This window comes from Corvus hawaiiensis, chromosome 6 (assembly GCF_020740725.1).
Source record: "Corvus hawaiiensis isolate bCorHaw1 chromosome 6, bCorHaw1.pri.cur, whole genome shotgun sequence".
Lineage (NCBI taxonomy): Eukaryota > Metazoa > Chordata > Aves > Passeriformes > Corvidae > Corvus > Corvus hawaiiensis.
The window spans coordinates 30274064-30298347 of NC_063218.1; the positions used below are offsets into that span (position 1 = coordinate 30274064).

Genomic DNA, 24284 nt, shown 5'->3' on the forward strand with positions numbered 1-24284 from the left:
TACTGGAAACTAGAGCACTGTGTGTTACTGGGACTCGATAACATGAGAAGGGAAAACTTGTCCAACACAGCTCATTTGCATGGGATGTAGAGCAGATTCAACAGAGACATCTTGCTGCCATGTTTATACAAGTGAGTTTATCATTAGCATCTCCTTTCTCACCTGCTGAAATCTTTCTCTGTCTCTAATTCCTCTTCTCCATGACCCAGTCGCAGAAGGTGACGCTCATCAATGTCTAGAGCCATGATTTTTTCGAACAGCTGGTTCAAAGCCTAAAGATTGACAAGAACAGGAGAAAAGGTAGTTTTTAGAAGTTCAGAGGCTCTTGCAGGGGAAAACTGAGAAATTACTTGTACGTAAGGCAGGAGATTATGCCTATTTTAGTACAAATGGAAATCAAAACAAAAAAAAAAAGTCAATTTTGTTTTAACAAAACAAAGTTAATACTGAAACTCCTCATCTTGACAACAGGGAAATTAGCCTACTAACACCCTTTTATTCGCATACTTTATGTAACAATTACATTTGATTTTACAATTTTAAAATTTAATTCTATCACAGAGTTAACTTACTTGATAAAGCTATCAGTTTACAAAATTGTCTCACAAACACTGATTTTTGTATGATGACATTAAACAATTTAACTTTTACTGTACATTAGAAAAGCATGATCAAGTACTGACTGTCAGGTGCTGTGACTATTCCATTTGGGTAACTAAATTTTGCATAACTAAACTCCTAGGTGTGCTACATCTTCTGCCTTAAACTCTTCAGCTCTCTAATGGTTTACTATCAACTGCCTAATTCAGTGTATTTCAAAGGAACAAGCACTGAATCATCAAGTTCTGAGACTAAGAATAAAAGCAAGCCTCACTTCCAGCTGCAAGTCATGTAAACATCTTAAAGTGCAGCATCAAGGCATGGGTAATGTACCCTGCTGAGATACATTTTATTTCCCAGAGTACAATTTCAAGTTAACGTCCTCACGAAACTATTGTCTGGTAAGAAGAGTCTTCTATCAGCCTCAAAGGATTTCCTCCTTTTTCTCATCAATGGACATGTTCTCAACCCTTTCTACCAACTTTACTCTGTCACTCTCCTGCAACCAATTGCAGACTGGCCTATACTGTTCCAGGCTGTAATTCTACACCAAAGCAATACCCCTCCACCATTCTTTGACCTTGCTTTGATGAAAAAAGATGAAATGTTTTCCAGTGGTATGTTCAGTTAAAGTAACTCATAACTGAGACAGGACAGGTTAATTAGGGAGACCAGGTAACAGCTGACCCTGGTTTCCAAACAAATCATTCCAAACCAGATGCAGATTTCACAAAATCATAGAATATGCCGAGTTCAAAGGGACCCACAAGCATCATCAAGTCCAACTCCTGGCCCTGCACAGGACAACCTAAGGATCACACCCTGTGCCTGAAAGCATTGTCCAAGTGCTTCTTGAGCTCTGTCAGGCTGGTGCTGTGACCACTGCCCTGGGGAGCCTGTTCCAGTGCCCAACCACCCTCTGGGGGAAGAACCTTTCCCTAATATCCAACCTAAACCTCCCCTGACACAACTTCAGGCCATTCCCTCGGGTCCTGTCACTGGTCACCACAGAGATCAGTGCCTGCCCCTCCTCTTCCCCTCACAAGGAAGCTGTAACTGCTATAAGGTCTCCCTTCAGTCTTCTCCTCTCCAGGCTGAACAGACCAAGTGACCTCAGCTACTCCTCATATGGCTTCCTCTCAAGGCCCTGCACCATCTTTATTGCCTTCCTTTTGACACTCTCAAATAGCTTTATGTCTTTTGTATATTGTGGCTCTCAAAACTGCACACAGGACTCAAGGTGAGGCTGCACCAGTGCAGAGTAGAGTGGGAAAATAACGAGTAAGACTCTTAAAGACTTTTAACACTATTATTATTATTATTATTATTATTTTATACGTGCTTGAGAAGTAACATCTCCATCTCTTACGAATGGGAAGGAAATACTCAGCTGAAGAGGCCTTCTCTTAGGAGCATGAAGCACAGAGCAACCAGTGTCTGAGAAAGCCAATTAGCAAAAATCTGGCATGCATGCAGTGAATGTGCAACTGTAAGAACTGAGCAGAGACTTTTTCAAAATACTTCATAATTTCTACCTCCAACCAATTAAACACATTGAAAACTTCTGAAAAATAGTTTAGAACTACATACCTGAAATTCAAAAATTTAATTTTGTATTAAGAAACTGGCAAAACTGCACACAATCCAACTCAAGTTTCCATTGTTAAGAGACAAATGCAATTCCCAAACTACTGATCTCAATACTTACTGTTCGTCTAGATTGTAATTACAAGAAAATTCACACATGATTGACACTTTACCTGATTAGAGTGGGTAACTATAAGAGTTCGTTGTTCTGGGAAATTATGATAAAGATTGGATATTATCTGGACAGCTACATCAGTTTTTCCAGTACCAGGTGGACCCACTACCTAAAATCAAACACACACACAAAAAAATTAAAACCAAATAAAAATCAATACACAATTTATCAGAATACTGCACAATTAAAAAAAATAGAGTCTGCTGGGGAAGAAAAAGCCTAGAACAATGTCACAAGACACTAACATTTAACATTGCTTCCTGGCTTTGGTGAACTTTCAAACCAAATAAAACATATCATAAAAGACTCCTTTAGACTGTTTAGGCAGATTCCTGACTAAAAGGAATATGGTAATCCAGCACATGATGTACTAATATGAAAATAGACCTCCTCAGAGAAAAAAAGGTAGTTTAGCCTCAGAATAGGCTAAGCATGGGGGACACAGTGAAAAGAGAATCAAGACACACAGCTGAAAAAGAATAAGGTGAGACAGACAAAAAGGACAGGAAAAAAAGAAGAGAGTTCATTACGTCTATTTACTCAGAAATCTACAACTGATGATAAAGTCATATAATAACAGTTAACATTTTCATGGGCTCAATTCCACAAACACTCCAAAACTGACACCTCAGACATTTTAAAGGTATCCAAGTATTATAAAGCATCTCAAAATAAATTGTTCAGGATTAAGAAGCAGAGAATAGCAGCTTTCATAAGCACTTACACATAAAATTACAAACTGCTATGAAATCATTCTTGCTTTATTTAAAGACTCTCCAATCACTGCAAAAGCAAATTCAGTTGCTGTGGAAAGCCTTCAGCCACTGAAACACAGGATGCAGAGATATGTGTTGCCATATGATTTTGTGAGGATGGGAGGATGTTGAACCTTTGAATGTTAATTTTTCATATCTTTAAACTATTAATAGAAATTACCTCATCAAGGTACAGAAAGGGGCATTACTAGTATGTCACTGAATGTACCTAAAGCCAGAATTAATATATAAGAGTACAGAATCCTTAAAAACATTCTTACCATAGTTAGTCCAGGCTGCATTCCCGCACGGATGGCTTCAATCTGAGTATGGGTAAATTGAATAGTATTGCTGTAACAAAGCAAAACATCAAATAATTGATAGATTTTGTCAACAGTTTTGATAAAAGCAATTGTTTTAACAAGTTTTATTTCAATTAACTGTTTGTATTTTTCCTAAACTACATACTTGCAAACTTTCACATAAATTAAATCAGCATTACAACGATCTTTTTTATAGATACAACAATCTTGTAATTTCTAAGCGAGATAGTAAATCATGTTGTCCATGTGACAACAAATTCATCCCATCAAAAAAACTGTTTGTCTTTAGTTATTATTTGCAGAGAATGCTGTAAAATTATTTAGGTATGACTTTCCTAATGTTCAAATTCCTGAGACAAAAAACCCTAAAAGACAGTATTTCTCACTTTTCCTCAAAGGGCTTTCTTAACAGATAGAGGATAATAGAATATTTTGATTCAAATATAGAAGAAACCAGCCTCATTTCTGAAAATGAACTGCTATGCACGTGTTATCATTTTAAAGAAAGTTTCCATCCATTTTTTACCGTTTTGGTTGATTATATGGATATGGGCCCCTGTTTGGAATAACATGAGGCTCTACAATCAGCGTTTTAGCTTCTTCGGGGTCTTCTTCATTTCCATCCTCTTTTCTTTTCATTCCTTTACCTCCCTTCATTGGGAAAGTTATCCTGTAACACATAATTTAAGGTTACAGTTCAACATGTTCACTACAACATAAGACTGTCTTAGAAGGTAATAGAGAAAGATTTTTTCTAACCATTAAGACAAACCACCACACAATAGGAAAACAAGTGCTGCAAATGACAAAGTTGTAATGAGAATAAAGAAAAGAAATTACAAATAAATTGATGAAGGTGATTAAACAAAAAGTATATAAGAAGCCCGCTTTTCATAGCTGGAAAAGCCAGGAGCAGTGCTGAGAGCCAGCTGGAAAATGCTGAAAACAAGAAGTTCGTAAGTGAGAACGGAAGGAGTGTAAGTGACAGGAGAAAAGTTATCATAGAACATAAGCTATGTCAGTGTTCTAAACTGTTCCAACAGATGAAGTTTTTATCCTCCCATTTCAATTTTTTATAGCCTTCTGTATATATTAACAAACTTTCCTAATTCAGAAACAAATCACAGGTGAAGGAATCCCAATGCCTATCCGAATATCTCAAGACAAAAATGCAGATACCTGTAACAGTAATAATCCCTTACAGGACAAATGTAGCAGTAGGAAGAGCAATAGCTCTTCATAAAGAGCAGTATCTCTCTTAATATATGAACTAAAACTGAACAATAGTTCATCGAGGAAAATTGTGTGTGAGATCTTTTCCTGATAACTTCAGCCTATTTTTATATCATTATATAGTGTTAGTGCCTCCTCTACACAAATTCTCCATGCAGTGTTTCCAAAAAAAGATTGGGAGATTACCTCCCTGCTTTTCAAGATTCCATTTAGCCATGATAAAAGCTGACTGGTGCAGGGGAAAGCCATATTTTCCCTCCACTGATTTATTCCTTCACAACGAAAAGATGTAGTTCCTCCAGCTGAATTGTATTGTTCTCCAATACTACTGTGAATCTCAGCTGCCGAAGTTCAAGGAAGTGCACCAGGAGGGACAGAATTGTCAAGTTTAAAAATGCTGGACAACAGCACCACTGAAACAAAACAAGTAAATCTCATTTAGCTGCCACTTAGGTAGGCATCCTATTTCAGAAATCATTTCTAAAAATAAGCAGTAGGGGATTTCAGACCTAATCCTTTGTGTTGATTGAATGGTATTTCCAATAGCTCAAATTTTAACTGATGTTGAAATTGCTGTTCTTAGCTTGTTTTAATGAGACATGTAAGGAAACTATATAATTAAAATTCTCTAGGCTGATGTTGAGGAGGCTGCATACCATAATGCAGAAGTGAATACCATGCATCTTGATTTATCTCATACTTTTGTTTTTTCCATATATTCCATAGGCTGATCCACAAACAAGCATTTTTGTACAGAATAGAACAAAAGCTGTAGTGCAGTTAACTCTATCATGTAACTATCTAAATCTTAACATATCTCCATCTTTTCTTTAAAGAAAGAGCATCTCCCTTCAACCCCTGAACATAAGTCCACCTGAAAACACATTTCAGCAAGAATACCAAACCAGAAGTACTGGAAATATTGACATCACCTGAAGGGGGGTACATGCAGATCTGGATTGTCAACAGTGACTTTAACATTGTATCCAGGAAAGCTAGCTTTTAAGTGATCAATGGACAGGAAAGTGTCATTAAAATCCAGAGTTGCAATCTGATTTGGCATTTTTGAATAGTGTGCACTACTTGGGTCTCCATATCCAAGAATGATGTCATGCAGCCAATCAGGAACCACACAATCTGTGTTCATCAAATTCCTTATAGTCTCCAGAAGGGCCTGTAAGTAAGAAAAAACAGAAAAATAGGATTGAAGAGACTGACTAGTTCCCAAGTAAAAATCATACTGAAGATCAATCAAATCTGTTTTAAGATGATAGAATATAACTCTTTAATTGACAGTGTTTGGTTAGATTGAGTCAATATATAGACAGTGCACATATGCAACAAAACACCAGTACCAAAGCACAGAATTCTTAAACTAAGAGCTAGTAAAGATGACCATATAATCATCAGTAAAGTTTTCATTCCAGAACACTCACAGCAGGGGAAAAATACAAAGACCCTAATGCGGTTTAAGGTTTCCTCTTACATGCCTATAAATTTCATCCCTGCAGTCAGCTTAAGCTTCCCATCAAGCATTTGCTCTTCACCCACAAATTAATTTATCTAATAATCTGTAGTTATGTCAGTCTTTTCTCCTTTCCCCTCCTGTGAAAACATCAATGCTCCAGACCCTAGACTTGCACAGAGGGTGTGCTTTTTAACCAAGAGGCAGATGAACTTTAGCCTTCCGGTTAAAGGGCTACTTTAGTGGCAAGTCTTCAACAACCATCTCACTTGAAACTTGGCATTTGGACAGCAGGTATCTGCTCTTCAGCAGCAGCAGGAACACACAGGATACCAGACCTGCACTGATTTCCAGATCCTCTGACCTACCATGCCACCAAACATGGATACGAATGGATGGCACAGTACATCAGCAGTCCACACTAGAATACAATACAGAACTTCCAAACACCAATCTTGTAAAAGAAAGTCAGTCAAATCAAAGTACAGAATTTTATTCTGATAATCTATATTTACATATCCATCTCCAAAGGGTAGGATTCTCTGTCCTTTTCTAGCTTGTGTGGTATCATTCAAGGAAGCAGTTAATGTGATCATCATCCATGCTTTGTCAACCTCTATTAAGGTCCTGGTTCTTCCCCACTACTCACATGGGTGAGACAACATCTGGAGTGCTGTGGCCAGTGCTGGGCTCCTCAGGACAAGAGGCAGACATACTGGAATGAGTCCAGCAAAGAACCACTAAAATGATTAAGGGATTGGATAATCTGTTGTATGAGAGGCTGAGAGAGCTGGGATTGCTTAGCCTCAGGAATACAAATCTCAAGGGGCAGTGGAGAATTGTATCCATTTGTATAAAAAAAAGATAATGGGAGGAAGTAAGGTCAGCAGAATGAGACTCAGTAGTGCCCTGTGAAAGGACAAGGGGCAATGGACACAAATTGAGATACTTCCACCTAAATACATCAAAATGTTTTTACTGCAGCAGCAATACAACACAGTAACAGATTGTCTAGACTGGTTATGTAGTGTCCGTCACTGGACATATCCAATTCCAACTGTACAAAGTGACAAGATCTTGAGCAACGTGCTCTAGCTGACTCTGCTTTAAACAGACCTTGGACTGAATCATCTCCAAAGGTCCCTCTAACCTCAACCATTCTCTGAATCTGTTCCTTCCAATCGCAATCATGCTGTGGATTCTGTGACAGCCCTGTAAAGCTATGAAGTTGAAGGCATCTTAGCACTTCTGAAGCCTGAAGGTCCTGCAATTACTTCAGAGATGCATGGATGGACGAGTCCCACATTAACTATGAATTTTTTGTATTTTTGTTGCAAATCTAGAACAAGTACTTCTGGCTTAAACGTGTATTAAGCACAGCATAATATGTTTGTGCTAAGAAAAGCACAAAGAAATCAGACAACGTCACTTTTTCAGATAATATTTCTAAATCTAGTGATCAGTTTCTAAGAGGAAGCAAAAAAGTATGTTCCTAACAGCTAATGTGCTGCTTCTACATCACAAAAACTTTGCTTCAGCTTTTCAAAAAGTAATTTCTATGCACATAAAAATAGTAAGATTCGCTCTTGTAAGAGCTAACACTGCTGACCAATTGTAGTGACACGATGGTGACACCTCCAGCAAACACATTGCATTTGCACTTTCTCTGCTGTCTCATCTTCTTAATTTACAAGGACTGCATAAGAGTTCTCTTGTCTTCTCTCCTACAAGCTCAGCTTTAAACTTCAAGCTGCCTTCTATCTGCTCCATACACTGTCTGCACTAATCACAGCATCATCTTGTTTTCTTTCATGCAGCTAAAGTAGAAAGGTTTGAAAATGACATGGAATGCATGCACCTAAACTGGTAGCAATGTGATAAATATGGAAATACCTTAGATTGTCTTGGAAAATGAATGAATGAGACTTTACTAAATGCCAACATAGAATGGTTTGCATTGGGATTTACCTGTAAATTAACTGCAAGAACACAGTACAAATTTGAAAGCTACACTAACATTTAACAGCAATGCCGAGCAAACTTAAGCACTGACTGCAGGACTTTCTTCTTGCTACACAGAAGTGCAGTGAATGAGAAAACACGTCTACATGCTTGTTCATCAGGAGGCTTTGGCAGAGGGCATTTGTATTTACAGTGTGAAAGGAACCTACCACAGACACACAACATAAACAATCTGTGGCGGTTCTTTTTAATGTATTTATAAAGGACTCTCTATGAAGTACTTTGAGTATACCAACCCACAGGTGGATGGCACCACAATGGTCTATGCAGGCTGTAAGCTACTGCTCCACACACAAGGGGTATCTTCCTAGATATAGAAAGAAAAAACATCCAAGTCTTCCTGCCTACCTTTTTATCCATTTACACAGAACTTGCTACAGAATCCTTTAAAATGAAAATCACTTCAATTATGCAGTGCATGATTTTAAGGCAGCAAAAGAAATCTAGTTTTTCATTCATGTTGCATTTTCATAATGGAAAACTCAAGGAAAATTAAAGATTCAGAGGTCTAAAGAGCAAAGAAACTGAATAAGAAATATTTTTAGGTGAACAAAATTATGCACCCTCACAGTGAAAAGGGCCAACAGTAGTGCTTGTGCTACAGCAGGAATTCCCCAGCAGGTCAAGGGAAGTGGCTCCTTCTTTTCTGCTCAGCACTGCTAAAGCTGAATCATATAATGGTTTTGGCTGAACGGAACCTTTAAAGCCCATATAGTCCACCCACCCTGCAATGAGCAGGGCCATCTTCAACCAGACCAGGTTTCTCAGAGCCTTGTCCAACCTGACCTTGAAAATTTCCAGGGGTGGGGCATCTACCACCTCTCTGGGCAACCTGTTTCAGCATTTCACCATCCTCATCATAAAATATTTCTTTCTTATATTGAGTCTGCATCTACCATCTTTTACCTTATAAACATTACCCCTTGTACTATTACCAGTAGAAAGTTTGTCCTCATCCTTCTTATAAGACCCCTTATTGAAAGGGTGCAGTCAGATCTCCCTAGAGCCTTCTCTTCTCCAGGCTAAACAACTCTAACTCTCTCAGGCTTTCCTCATAAGAGAGGTGCTCCATCCCTCTGATCATCTTTATGTCCCTCTTCTGGACTTGCTCCAACAGGTCTTTCTTGTGTAAGGGAGCACAGAGCTGGATGCAGAACTCCACGTGAGGTCTTACCAGAGCAGAGTGAGAGGGGAAGAAGCATCTCCTGTGACCTCTTGGGCACCCCGCTTTTGATGCAGACCAGAATGCAGCTGATTTCTGGGCTGTGAGTGCACACTGTTGGCTCACGTCAAGCTTGTCATCCACCAGAACCTCCAAGAGCTTCCCAGCTGGGCTGCTCTCAATCTGACATACTCCCATGCCCAACAAGAAATTGCTCCAGTGACCCTCCCAAAAGCTAATAGATTCCTCTGATTTTCACATTTTAACTGGTTTATTCCTTTTCTTACAGTTCGCTATTACATAAGGTAACAAAAATGCTCCACATACTCCCTTATCCCAAAAGTCCAAATCTGTAGGTTTCCTGTTAGAAGACTGAAATTATAAACTAATGTTTTATTGTGTACTCAAACAAAGTAGCAGTGTTCTGGTTTTCAGTTTAAGAGTTATCTGCAGGGGAAAGTTATCACCAGATGACAAGCTCTAGGTTCCTGAAGGGAAAGCCTAAACTCTGCCACCTAAAAAGCCTAACTACATGCATCTAAAATAAAAAAGTCTCAGTAGTGACAGCATATGCAGACTTACTCTTACCTAAGAGTCAAGGAGCAAGTATCTTACCTTGAAATTGTTTTCTTTCGGTTTTCTTCTCATTATTATATTAAATGTCTCATAAACATCTTCTGCTCCATTTTGTATTGTATTGGTCATGTCCTGCTGATACTGGTTTGGGTCCAGAAATACTCTGTATGTTCTGCAATCACCTTTAAGTCTTGGTTTGGGTTCAGGACCTGTCCGTAATGAAACGGCAGGATTAGAATTTGACTCAGTGCCAAAAGCAAATTATCATTCAAATAAGTGATCCATAATTGTTCCTCAAATGAAATTAGTTTATACAATGAAACTAATTTTTGCATAGCAAGAGAAACATCTTCATTTCACTATTCTAATAGTTTTTGAATATAATCTATTTTATTCCTTAACACAACGTACTGGATTTATTTAATTAATACAGCTACATGAGATTTTACCAGAGGAAACTAGTTAACCATTCTCAGGCTGGTTATGGAACTGGTTTGGTATTCTCCAAGTATGTATCTAATTCAATGAGCATTCCTTAAAAGAGAGGAAAATTATCAGTTAGGCTGTTAAAAATAAAAAATAGAGAAGGAAAGAAAAGATAAATCTTTTGAACAAGTTTTGGTATATCATACCTTCTTCAATAACACGCCCTTTCTCATCCAGCATGCCCTGAATTTCACAGCCTCTGACATACACCAGCCCAGTCTGCTCAACAAAAGGCTGTCGTCGGTCAAACTTGGTGCCATAGGGTTGCATGGGACGCACCGTGATCAAAAAGCAGACATCATGCTTCCGCAGACCTGAGCCCCAAAAGGAACAGTCAGTGATTTGACTGAAAGGCATTTTCCTTATCAATTCCATAACATATATACAACAGAATGCACTAAAATTTCTTTTAAATAAAACCCCACCTGGATAGAGTATGATTTGTTTTGTTTCAAAATATGCCTTGAACTTAAGAGAAAACAAAACCATAGGCCATTGTGATATAATACCAAATTTAAAAAGTAGAAACTGAATGCTTTTTTCATAAGAACAAACATATTTATTTCAAGGTTATTATTCTCCCAATAATCCTACTCCAGTTACACAACCTAGTTATTTTCACTCATCTCTAAAGAAGTCTGGCATTAATCTCTCATTCTCATTGACTTCTTCCGGACAAACCTCCAACTAATTTTTTTTCTTTTTTTTACAAGTTAAGCGCAGTGCCTAGAACTGGGCACAAAACCTTAAACCAAGTTATCTGTTTAATAGGGTAAAAGGTCACTTAACCAAGTTACTTGTTTACTGCGTTACATTCCAGTTTATAAATTCCAATGTAACTTGAGGTTTTTCCTTTTTCCCTCAGCACTAACACAATGTTGGGGAGTCACATTCACTTGTGAGCAATGATGACCTCTGATCTTTCCACTCTGCAGAGGTACTGCCTGGTAAGTTATTCCCCCAAAATGCATTTGTACAGTGACTTGTTCTTGCTTAATAATGATCCCTGTTGAACTACATCCTACTTTTAAAATGCTGCTTCTCCAGTTCACTAACATAATTCTGAACAATAAACCTTTTCCCCACTATACCTCCAGATTCTCAGAGATCTAAGACACCTTCAAAATTCAGAAAATATGCTGTATTTTTCATGAGACAATTACTTTCTCATTATGCACCAGATATTATCCAACAGAAGGCAGTTTCACCAAGATCCCGTTATGCCAGGCGATCACTCATGAGTTCTTCATCTCAGTGTTGACTTAAAACATTTTTTTTAAAAATCGCAGACTGCTTTAGTATTTAAACAGCTAGGTGCACCACTATATAGATACCTTCAGCATAGTGAATTCTCTGCTATCCTTCTAGATTTTCTACTTTAACAGAAATCTACAGTCCCAAACTTGTATCTGCTCATTTATCACACAGTCCAGCTTTAGCATCTGTGCTACGTGACCTGTAATCACACTATGCAGCTCCAGCACATTTATCAGGTTTCTCTAACAAAAGAGAAAGGAGTGACATTTCCTGATAATACAAGTGCATGCTTCTATGTCACTTGCCAACACGGTCAACTAAAGTTCAAATCCCCAAGCAAGAGAAGTGCTGCCTGTGGATACTTATAAGAAACAGCATTTGGTACAGTCAGCACTTCGTAATATTCAAACATACTGAAAACTACTAAAGTGCACTGGTTTAAATTAAATAAAAACCGCTCCTCTCCACTTGTGTATGAGACAGATATCACATTCCCCATACTTTTCAATATGACATTTTTAGCATACACATTATTTAAAATGCTAAGTTAACTTTCCACAGACCCTGTAAAGGACAGAATTTTACATTTGGTCACCGAATGACATCAGTCTGAAGGAATAAACATTCTGTTCCCAATGAACATCTAAGTACTTTAGTAATTTCAATCTTCACTTTAGGAAAATATAAACGTATTAAACCTGGAATTTGAGGAACTGACTTCTGAGCAGTGTATTAGGATTGACAAATCTGTATCTTGGATTAAAAACCCCTTTTCTTACAAATAAGATTACACCCAGATGTATTTTATGAGCACCTATTTTGAGCACTTTATTTCAAAGAATGTTAAGTACCTTCCCATTCATCTTTGATGTTATCTCGGACATTCAAATTAATTGTAACATCTGCTCTTACTCGCATGGGCCAGTTTTCACCAATGTTGGGCTTGGCCACCTCCACCACCGTGAAAGAGACAATGGGTTGTGCCATCCTAGCCCATCCACCAAAGACCACACCTCCATATTCTGATAACCTAAGAAATAAACCCCAAAGTTTTGTTAGTCATTATCTGATAACAGATTCAATTATTTTTTAAACTGTGAAAAAATTTATCACACAGTAATTTTTAAGACAAAAGTAGAATTCTTAACTATATGTGCTAGTGAATTAGATTCATGTAATCCTGCATTTTAGAATCAAAGCATAACATGAACTGACTTATACTTCAAAAAACAAAGGCAACTTATGCTAGCATTATAAAAAAACCTCACAGAGACAGAAGAAAAAGGAAAGATAACAAAAAGCAACTACTGAGCATAAAAGATATCACACCAAATAAACCCTTTAAATCTAAAGAGGATTAAAATGTGGCAGATGGCAAATTCAAGAATACTCAGCAACATCTCACAAACCAAAGCTGGTGACGTTTACATACTTTGTAACGTCAGCCAAGGCTTAGTACTCATGGAGAGCTAACTCATCCATCTTAACACAACAAAGGCTGTTTGTTAGCACCCAAAATACTGCCTTTAACATACCTACAGGGATACATATCCACAAACCCTTAAAATATCACCCCTTGGGATGGCAACACCTTATGGAAGGAAGGAGTAAGTATGAAGCAGGGTATCTACGTAACAATTTTAAACACATTTGGTACTATGTACTTAGTATACACACAGTATCAGTTTTTGGTTCTCAAATACACTTCGATTAGAAGCGAACTGACTGGTTTGCACCAGTTAGTAAGCATTACCATGGTTTCATCCGACTGACACTATCTTCGATGTCCTGTCTGATCTCATAGGTAGACTCCAAGCGGAAAAGATTGAAGTTCCTCAGCAGGTAGTCATGGAGAGTCAGAAACTGCAGATTCAGCTTGGGGAGTGCCAGACAGCCTAAGCATTTAAGGGTAGAAAGGAAGAGGTATTTGAGGGATAAACAACAAAAAAAAAGAATTAATATACTGTTTCTAGGAATTCATACATACGTACACACTTTACTGCACAACTGCCATGGCTGTTGTCCTTGGAGATTCTAAAAACTACCCCTTTTATCAATATGTACCTCTAAAACGCATGTATTTTTCAGGTTCTATCTAAAGGAACCTGCACAAGATTGAAGGGATTTTCATCCTTCTAGCAGTAATATGGTGAACTTCTTAAATATTAAATCCATGAGTGTATTCAGACTATAACAAAATTGAGTTTATTAAAATCAAATGCAGAGCAAAGTAATGGTCTTTGGAAATGCAACAATTAAGTTAGCATTACATAATGATGAAAAAGGCTCATAAACTAATAAAAAACATGCAGCATCCAACAATTTCCCAATTCCCATGCTTTATGTTTATTAGATGTCATGAAAACCATTAATGTAGAAAAAAGGTTTAAGTCAAGAAATCAAATTTTAATACACATCTCTAAAGTTTCTGTTACTGGTTTGTTTTTTAAATGAGAATGAAAAACATAGGAAGATTAGATCTTACTACATAAGGAGTATTAGAACTCCTAGACAGGTCCTAAAGCCTCTTCCACTATTTTAGGATAGTCTTAGATGCAAATTTTCCATAATTAAAATTCCTGTAAATTATAACATTACTGGACTACTATTCCGGTTTGACACCTATGTTTAAGATCTGTGAAATCATCTTGCTTTTGAAACTTGCAATATTATTGTTGAAACCTTTCTCTGGTACAGGTACTACACATTGACTTTCACATGCACTAATACACCAGCAGTGAAGAAAGGCAGCAGAACACAGTAATTTCTATTCTGGAAAGCCTGATGGTGATAAAATACTTTAACACATTTCCCAACACCAAATAAGAAACCCTTGTCCTGTAAAGCTAGTCATATGCACATATGCACAAAGGGCAGGGTGTGAAGCAACACCTCTTTAAGGCTGCACAGTATTTATCAGAGAGATGTTCTTCTTCCCTCACTTTCTAAAAGAAAATAGAAACAATACTCCTATCCTTCTTGGGTTAAATTACTCTTACATAAGTTTTAGACCAAGCTAATTTAGCTACTTTTAAGAACACAAAAAAACCCCTTAAAGACCACAAAACCAACACTGTCTTGTTTGAAACCACGGCAGGAGAATACATGGAGATTAAAAGGAAAAGGTGTAAACTAAACTAAGAGAAGCAAAATAGAAAAAAATACTTGTAACAGTCTGACAGCAAAAGAAATACTTCACAACAGCACCATCAATATCCTAACTGCAAAAGCATTCAACACAGGCGGAAATGTTTCCACTAGCAACCAGTGTTACTTAACAAAATTACATTTCATCAAGAACAGAATTTCTTTAATGCATTATTAAAAAGACACAAAACAGGTGTGATGAGCTACTTTCTCCTCCTGCCCCCCCTTCCCTCCCCCACTGTAACCCATATATTGCCATTAATATATTTGGCTAATCAAACATAACCACACAGCACACAGAAGTCAGCCTCCCAATCCAGGATGAACGACAGTAAAGCTGCCTTGACCTGCATTTAAGAACCTGAATGTTTCAGAGCATTAGAACAACCTATGTGCTGTTCACTGAAACAAAAAAGAAAATTAAAAAAAAAGACTTGGTTTATATATTAATTTCCTAGAAATTACAGCAATCTCCCTGGTTTAGGGTTTTTTTACTTTATTTTGGTTTGGGGTTTTTTTGGGGAAGTGCAGTCTCTTCTTTGTTGCCTTTTTTTTAAGGATTAAACATCATCAGCAGGCCTTTACAAGAATTTGAATCAGCTTTTAACTAATTGCATCACACTAAAGAAAAATACCTTTTCCTCTTCTTGGGCAGATCTCTAGATGACCTTTGTATCATATCTTGTTCAGAAAAAGATCCTTTGTTGCCTCTAACCCTGCCTATCTAAAGTGGTCATCTCTTTCATTAATACTTGTTTCACAGAGAATTTATCCAAAATGACTGATTTACGTTAAGCAGCTGAACTTACAGCTTATACCTACACAAAAAAACCCCTCTAAATCAAAACTACATGGAGAAGGGTATGGAATACTCACTGCTGAAACCCAAAACAAACTTTATACTAATCTTTGTAGATAAGCGTTGCTATTTGAAATTTCCACATTCCAAATTAAATTTCTCACATTTCTAATAAAATTTCTCATGATCTATATTAAAACAACAGTTTTTAACAGTAGCTAGACAAAAATACACATGCTGTTTATTGAAAACCTTAAAATTACATGTTTCCTGTTTGCAATACCAGCAGTTTGCTTCCTTGATCGTGAGCACATTAGGTTCTCAAAGTAGCCACCTTTCAGTGACTGCATGTACTTTTACCCTGAAACTGAAGTTAGAAAAGTAGTGTTAATTTCCTCCCATTACCACCCTTCCCCCCTCTCCTATTTAGAAAGGCTTTCTTGAACATAATTCAGCGCAAAGCATGGACAACAGCTTTTCTTCTGCTGTTTCCAACCTTTTTCACCTTACCTGTGCCTCACCTGGTAGTACAGCACATCTGCTATCCAGAAGCAAATAAACACCTTTGTGTAAAAATAGATTTTTGGATTTTTCTTTAAATCCACTATGTATTTGCCAACAATTTAATCTCAGGAGTTCCTGATTCATAACTGAAAAAGCCCCCTTGATCTCACTCTAAGATACTGAAAGATGCCAAAGTACCGTGTGTAAGTTTCTTGGACAGAATAAACATAATACAACAGAACTCCTTTTTTTATTGCAGCATTTACTGTTCTGTTCAACATTTGCTGAACTACTAATCATACCTTCTCCAGAGTAATATTCAGTTGGTACAATATTTTCATCCCAAATAATCTTCTCTGTGGGATACAGAGGCATCTGGTTGAGTTGCTGAATTTGAGATATTCGTCGCTCATGACGGGAAACCTAAAGAAAGGAAGCATTCCAAACTTCTCTAAGTCAAAAAGGAACAACAGAGATGTTTTTGAAACATAGACATTAATTCATAAGACTACTGGTGGTCACTTGCATTTTCTCCATCAATATTTTTTAATTAAAAATTTTAATATAACTAAACGCACACAGTGACATCAGAAGATGAACAAACACATAGTCCAACCACTGGTCAGAGTACTAGAATCAAACAATCATCTGGCTATTCAGCAGACCAAAAATGGCACAACAGAACTGAAAATTTTCAGTCAAGGCTCAGCAGACAATCAACTTCAAATAAAACTTATTTTACTTTCCATTAAACATATGGTCAGTATCTAACTAACACTGCTCATTCAGTAACAGTCTTTAGTTTCCTCTTTGGGACACAAAAAAAATCTATCCAATACTATGATATGTTATCTGAACAAGTATCTCTCCATGGCATCCATAGGCCTCTTAACCTTAGAAAACTACATGAACAGCTTTTCAAGAAATCAACAACCACAAAACATGCTTATTAAAGAGATTTTAAAAAACAGCTATGCTATTCTAATACTGACATCAGATTAAAAGGCTACAGTAATATTGGTATACCTTGAATATCCAAAAAAACACAGCATGCATCAAACAATATTTCAAATTGGTTTGAGGCCCAAGTAGGTACTGAATATCTAGATCTACTTTAGCAATTTTTTTGTTTTTAAATGAGACAAAAAAGGTTCCTGAATTAAGAACAAAAACTTTTTCAGAAGAACTCAAAACCATTGCCAAGACTCTCCTTATTGACCTTTACAATTACACCAAAAAACCCACACATTAGTTTCTCAAGGAAACTACAATTACGAATAGGCATTTCCAAATAATTTATATGGTTTTAAACCCCATCTTAGTATATGCCAATTACTGCTATAACACGGATGTGGTTCATAGGTAGTTCAGCAAAACATCCTAAATGACTACTTTACTGCAGTGTAGTCGCTGGATGTAGCTATGCCTTGAGCTTCCAACAGAAGAAGCACCAGCAGCACGAAGCCTGCCTTTACCAGCAATTCCAGCAGGAACTCCTTGTCGTGGCTCGTGTCCTCGCCCTCGGCCAGGGGCGGCAGCAGGCACAGGTACGACGCCACCTGGTGGAGAACGTTGGAGCTGCACAGCGAGAGGACAAAGAAAAGCCCCTGTCACACTGAAACCAGAGACAGCACGCACGGCAGCTTCTTCTTCCTTAAAGAAAATTCCAGCTGTCTCTTTTGACCAGAGACAAACAATTACGGGTCGGTCTTTTAAGTGAAGTTTGTGCATAAGGTGTAAGCTGAACCTCACACCTACAACAAACATGGCAAGGGATGAATATTTTTTATTGTTTCAAGACCTGACACAGAACCAAACAACAAAGCACACACTGTCAAAATACCATACTGCTATCCTTTACTCACAGCATCTACAATATAGTACAGTTAGTACAGTGGCATGCTTTCATGATTTCTGTTGTAGTTCTTCTACAGAACAGAGTAAAAAAAAATAAATAAATTAGAGGTTAACTACTACAAGTTAATTACTGCTACAACTGCTGTAAGCAGCTAACTTATTTTACAGAAAATTAATACTTTCTTACATTCATAAGAATAAAAGAAAAATAAAGTTATCTGTCACTTCTAGTGAACCCAAACTCTCCCTGTCTCCCTATTTTAGCATATGTAAAGGCACTGTGACAAGTCAGAAGGAACTGGTAAGCCACGTGAGAACGCACATGAGAAGTCAGGAAGAAAAAGGGCTGGAAATTTGTTAAATTTAATCATACTGAGAACCAAGAATTTCAATTTCAATTTGGTAACTTACCTAAGAGGTCCAAATAACTTCACCAGTGCATCACGGGTATCTACTGCAGCTACATTTGAGAGTGCAAAGTCATATAACTCTGGGAAATGTGCAAATGCTGCTCTCTACAAAAGACCCATGCATGAAAACTGGATGTAAGCACATTAATGAAACAATTTAATAACAGTTTAAATATTTAGAAAAAAGCATAGCTTCTTCTGATTTATAACATGCACTATTCCATGAACCCTACCAGAATAGAAATACAAGACAGATTAAATCTCCATTTTTCTTAACACCATCTATTTGGTATCCTGGACTTCTGACACAGTATCTTTCTTATACACCCTTCTACCAGCATTTGTTGTCATTAAAATAAAACATAAGGGAGCAGATATGTAGCTTTGCAGCAACTAAGAAAGGCAAGGAACAAGTTTAACTTAACCATGCTTCCTTGAACTGTTCTGTTAAAACTGATGGGAACAATTCTAACAAGCATGTGTGAATTTACTTTGTCTCTTTCGTACAAGGGACCACTGCTGGCACATGTGCACAGTGATCTTGAGGAAATGCTGCCACCTACTGCATCACCACAGGGTCCTACAGCAACCTGCTTTCCCTTCTTAACAGACTTAACAGGAACCATTATTTTTGGTAACACAAGGTCCAAAATGCTGATGTTTTGCTAGAGCATATTATTTCCTCATAGTCACATCTGCCACACTGAGGTGCTACATGTCTTCAGTATGGTACAGGCAGTCAAGCTAAAGCTTTTTCTGTAACTCAACAGGGAAAATAAGGGGTTTCATTTAGGAAACAACCTCATGCGTATTCCAGATGCAAATTAGACTAGAACAGCAAAACCAATCCCTCTGTCTCTCCTAAGCACTTTATCCTCTACTTACCTGTAGAGAAGTAATTCTGTCATAGTGAATTGTGGTCATCTCATTCTCTGTCAAAGCATTTCCAGTCTGATCATTGATTTCAAAGCCAGTGTAGAATTTGAGCATATCTAAAAGCTGAGACATCATCAATCTAAATTAGTAGATTAACAATAAGAGACACCCAAACACAAACAAAACCACAATTTAAGAGGACAAATGCACAAACAAAAACTCCTCAAAGTCCTAGAAGAAATGGACTAAGTAGTGGTATCTACATTTTATACATGGCTGATGCACAAAAGAATTTGTCAGGTATTTCATCTGCAAGCCAGCAAAATTGCAGTATAGTCCACAAGCAATATGGTTTCTTGATATACCAGTACTTGAAACTGAAATGAATCACAGTAAGGTGATCTTAGCCAGAGGCTGTCACTGAACCCAACTTATGGCTTGCTGCTACCAAAAGGGAGAGGTCCTGCAGCCTTCTGCCCTCTCTGATGGCAGCTCTGAAATTCATCCTACCTTTCAATGGGATTATTTAACTTGGAGGAAGAAAATTATTCAGATGTGCTGCTGGCTTTGTGTTCCATCAATACTGACCCTCAGAGAAAATGAACAAATGCCAGAAATGGGGGACAGCAAGCAGCAGGAAAAGCAGCTGACATGCAGGAAAGGGGACAGATCTTCAGATCCTGCTGTAAGAAAACAATATACTAGCTATGAGTGAGTAACCTGAAGGACAGGAGTGAGAAACAGCTGCACTGCAGAACAGTGTGAAGTCAAAAATGAACAAGAGAAGAATGCAGTGGTGACAACTTCTGCTATGTGTGTGGTAAAGCATGTCAGAAGCCGCACTGCTTTCTAGCTTGTACTTTTAAGAACTTCTCAAAAACAGAAGCAGAAATATTACTCTGATTTTGTGAGACCCCATCTGGAGTACCATGTCCAGCCCTGGGGTTTCCAACACAAAAAAACCCCGTGGACTTGTTGGAAAATCTCCAGAGGAGCTTACTATAAGGCTAGAGCACCTCTTCTGTAACAACTGGCTGAGAGTTAAGACTGTTCAGCCTGGAGAAGAGAAGGCTCCAGGAACTCCTTACAACAGCCTTTACAGTACCTAAAGGGAGCTACAAGAAGGATGGATAAGGACTATTCACAGGACATGTAGTGATAGGACCAGAGGAAATGGGCTTAAACTGAAGGAGGGCAGGTTTAGATTAGATAGCAGGATGAAATTTTTTACTGTGAGGGTGGTGAGGCAGTGGAACTGGTTGCCCACAGAGACTGTGGATGGCCCATCCCTGGAGGTGTACATGACCAGGCTGGACAGAACTCTGAGTAAGCTGGTCTAGTAGAAGGTGTCCCTGTCCATGGCAGGGGGCTTGGAAATGGATGATCTTTAAGGTCCATTCCAACCTAAGCCATCCTATGATTCCATGAAATGTAAGAGCAGTCACACAGGTACAGGTAAGAAAGAACTACTGTGTGAAATATTAAATAAACATGTAGTTTGCATCCAAAGAAAAAGCCTATCTTTAACAAACAAATAAAAAGCAGAACAACTGCAGCATTCAGAAACAAAGGGAACAAGAAAGTTCTTTTCAAAAACTTTGTATCTCACCTGGCAGAAGAGATGACCCTCTTTCTCTCTTTTAGCGAGACTAGACAGGTAACAGTGAACGACAAGATGGGAGTCATCCAACACTGTATTAAACCAGCGCCGGGTGGGAAGCAAAGCCTGTGGTAAATAACCTCACGTTAATACAAGCAACTCTTCAAAAAGGCAAGAAATCCTGGCTTCTCAGAATTTTCCATTTCAAGAAGGCATATTAAAATAGATTGCAGCAGTTATTTGCATATCTAATACCCTAACAGAGGTATTAAAGCAGCATTTAGGTATGCCAAGACACTGGGTTTATGCAGGTAAGCTGCTATGAACACAGTCCTTTACATAACTGGGAACATGGCATGAACTTGCCATTAGTGAGAATTTACCCTGCCAGGAAAAAAGGAAATTAAATAAACTAGTTATTCTACTACTAAGTGTCTACATAATGATTGTGTGCTACAAATGATATGTCAAACTCCTTCTGCATTGTTTTAAATGTCTGTTTTCTACACTAATTTAATGAATTTTAAGCTTGTCTTCCTCACAATTGCCAACTGTTTCTTCTAAATACAAATAAAATACTCAAGTATTTTTCAAATCTTCAATAACAACAAAACAGAGATCTTTTCTTCTGAATGTAAATAGCTTAAACTGCTGTATGTAGCAACTGTTGAACAGCATACAGTAATAGACCACAACAATTTAAGAGAAAAATTAGTTGTTCTCTACAGACGGAATTTAGAAAGCCAAAATGCATCAGCATGATGCTCAGAACTAAGATGAGAAAATAAAAGTAGAAAATGTTGATTGTTCTGCACAATAATTACAAAAACAAACTCATAAAACCGTAAGAACTCTCCATTCAATCATTACTTTCAAATTACCAAATTACCAGTTCTGATGGCACTTTAATATGAAACAGTAATATTCTGAAAAAGGGTTCAACACAAGAAGGGCCCATTAACACAGTACATGCTACACAGGCAAAAAGACTTGGATTTACAGCTAATTTCTCATTTGCTTGTTCCAGTCACTTAAACAGACTTATAACCTGTCTGAATTCTAACCCTTCTGTAGTACCTAGAGAGAACCAATATTAAACGTGCTGCTTCTGAACATTCTGACTAAGTCAGACAGACTTTAGTTCACCTTCCAACCTATTTTCTCTTATCAGAGTATATTACATGCATAAGACAGCAAGCTCTAATTTATTCATTCTATTTCAACTACAAGCACAGACTACTTAGGCAATTTAACAGAGCTAGCCTGCAGAAATTCACCACAAAGCCATTTTAAAGTTCCCTGTGATACTCTTTCAGAAAACTCTGTCTTATTTCAGAATGCCTTCTGAATCTGAAGTTACTCTAAATAAATAATTACTCACAAAAGAAATTGTAAATGAATGTCTTTTACATTTAATACTGATACTGGGGTGCTTAAAATTGTCTCACTTCCCTGGTATCTGCTGAAAAATTTCACAAAACCTTGCTCCACTCCTCATTACTCTGTAACAAACTGCAGCTCACCAGACCTGGTACTTCAAAACAATGAACTCTAGTCAAAAGGCAATAGCTTGCATTTCAGAACTAGTGCTGCTTTCTGGGATTTAACCCAGTAACACAAAAGACACTTTAAGTGATCTGTTATGCACTGGGAAGAATAATTCTGAATTATTCCTACCAGATTAAATCATCACACATTTTCAGAAATTCCCAGTATTATTACCACTATTCCAATTACATCCCCTTCACTGAGCACTTCAGGATCCTAGCTTTGTCTAAGAATTCATGTGGCTTATCAACATTGCTGGCCAGTTCCCAATATGGATGCAATGCTACAACCTCCTATTTACAGATGGAAAATCACTATTAAACAACCATGTGCACAGCTGTGACATAACCACCTCCTATTTGGAATAAGACTGTAATAACTACTTTATGCACTTAAACCCTAGAAAAGTACACCTGGAAACTGGCTGAATCAATTTAATAACTTACCTCAAGGTCTAGCATGAGTTCAATAAACCTCTCACAATAATGAACTTTGTCCATAGAAATAGGACCTAGATAAAAAAAATTAAAAATCTAAAATTGATTCTCATCACAATACATTTACACTAGCAAAATTCTTTAAAAATTAAATGCTACAAATATAATGGTATTAATTTTAATCTTGTTAAAAGCTAATCAAAACATTCTTCTCTTTCTAAAACAATCCTTTCTTATATTCAAAATAGAAATAGAAGTATTAATAGAATCAGAATCTCAGGAGTGACTTTATCAACGTTGAAAAACCTTGAATGTAACAGGCAAAAATGCTCACTTCCATGAAGTATCATTGGCCCACTATGCTTATTAAGAACTTCTAATGCCATGTACTGAAAAATATATTTTTAAAAGCTGTAAACAAGATGTGTGCAAAAGGCTTTGACCATATTCAAAGGTCAAAGTGGTGACTACTAAGGGGCCTTTACAAGCATGTCAAAACACACATTAAGTCTCCTTTAACAACTATCTAATTCTTACAGCCCCCAAAGAACTGTTGAAGTAAATGTGGCCCAAGTAACTCACACATTCCCAAAAACAGGTCTAGCATAATTAGAAAACATAGGATAGGTATCCTTTCTGAGGAAGCCACATTACACAAAATTTACCCTTACAGCTCAGGTAAGAGCTGAAGTTTGCTAAGAGTTTAACAGCAAAAACAAAACTCCGGGAACTGATTTCACCCAAACTGTGCTGTGCTTAGAGCATAATAACCCTTTTCTGTTAAAAGGCTAACACCTTCCTCTACAAGCACTTTTTTCCTTTCTAAATCAGGCAAGCAGACAATTTTGCTTGTCACAATGAGTCAAGAACAATCAAATTTTACAGATTTTTACTTCACTTAGGCTTTTGTTCTTACTGTAAATCAACAGTATGAACAGACAGAGCCTTATGATATGCATTTATACCACCTATTTAACATGGCATCTAAGTATGTATGAAATGCTTTAATGCTTTAAGGCTCTAAGCACACAATAAAGATATCAGTTCTCAGAAATATTGTTTTTACTAAGTACATACTGAACAGAAGGAAGTTTAAAGTAGTTTTTTGCTGTTTCATCTTCAAAGTATATACAGATTTGAATATTAATTTTGATGTGAGATCCATGCAGACAAGCACAGATTTCACTACAAGCCCCAACTGAGTAAGGTCCTCAGCCTCAGGCTGATATCCCGAGGACTAGCTGCTTCAGCAACAGATTACCAGATAACAAAGTAACGTAAGAATCACAGTTACCTGAGACAGGTATTGACTTTAGAACAGAAATGAATTTCTGAATGAGCTGTGAAAGAAATCTTCTTTCTCGATATGCTCTAAAATTGGACATATGACAATAGAATTAATACACCCTAAATGCAGACTAGAAGTATATTGTAGCTTTCACTAATACAAAGTTAGCTGCTTCAA

The 24284-nt window shown here is 37.4% G+C and overlaps 1 protein-coding gene across 1 annotated transcript in view; it reads right to left on the bottom strand.

The window, feature by feature from the left end:
• AQR (aquarius intron-binding spliceosomal factor) overlaps positions 1–24284 on the bottom strand; it is a 53198-nt gene that overhangs the window by 20365 nt on the left and 8549 nt on the right. Inside the window, exons 8-23 of the mRNA XM_048306516.1 lie at positions 24114–24190; positions 22829–22893; positions 20844–20960; positions 19244–19357; positions 18360–18463; positions 17567–17669; positions 16394–16514; positions 13395–13536; positions 12493–12671; positions 10531–10698; positions 9938–10107; positions 5606–5847; positions 3967–4110; positions 3399–3468; positions 2361–2471; positions 163–272 (exon numbers count right to left, since the gene is read on the bottom strand). Of these exons, the coding sequence (XP_048162473.1) occupies positions 163–272; positions 2361–2471; positions 3399–3468; positions 3967–4110; positions 5606–5847; positions 9938–10107; positions 10531–10698; positions 12493–12671; positions 13395–13536; positions 16394–16514; positions 17567–17669; positions 18360–18463; positions 19244–19357; positions 20844–20960; positions 22829–22893; positions 24114–24190 (2037 nt within the window). The remainder of the gene's footprint in view (positions 1–162; positions 273–2360; positions 2472–3398; positions 3469–3966; positions 4111–5605; positions 5848–9937; positions 10108–10530; positions 10699–12492; positions 12672–13394; positions 13537–16393; positions 16515–17566; positions 17670–18359; positions 18464–19243; positions 19358–20843; positions 20961–22828; positions 22894–24113; positions 24191–24284) is intronic.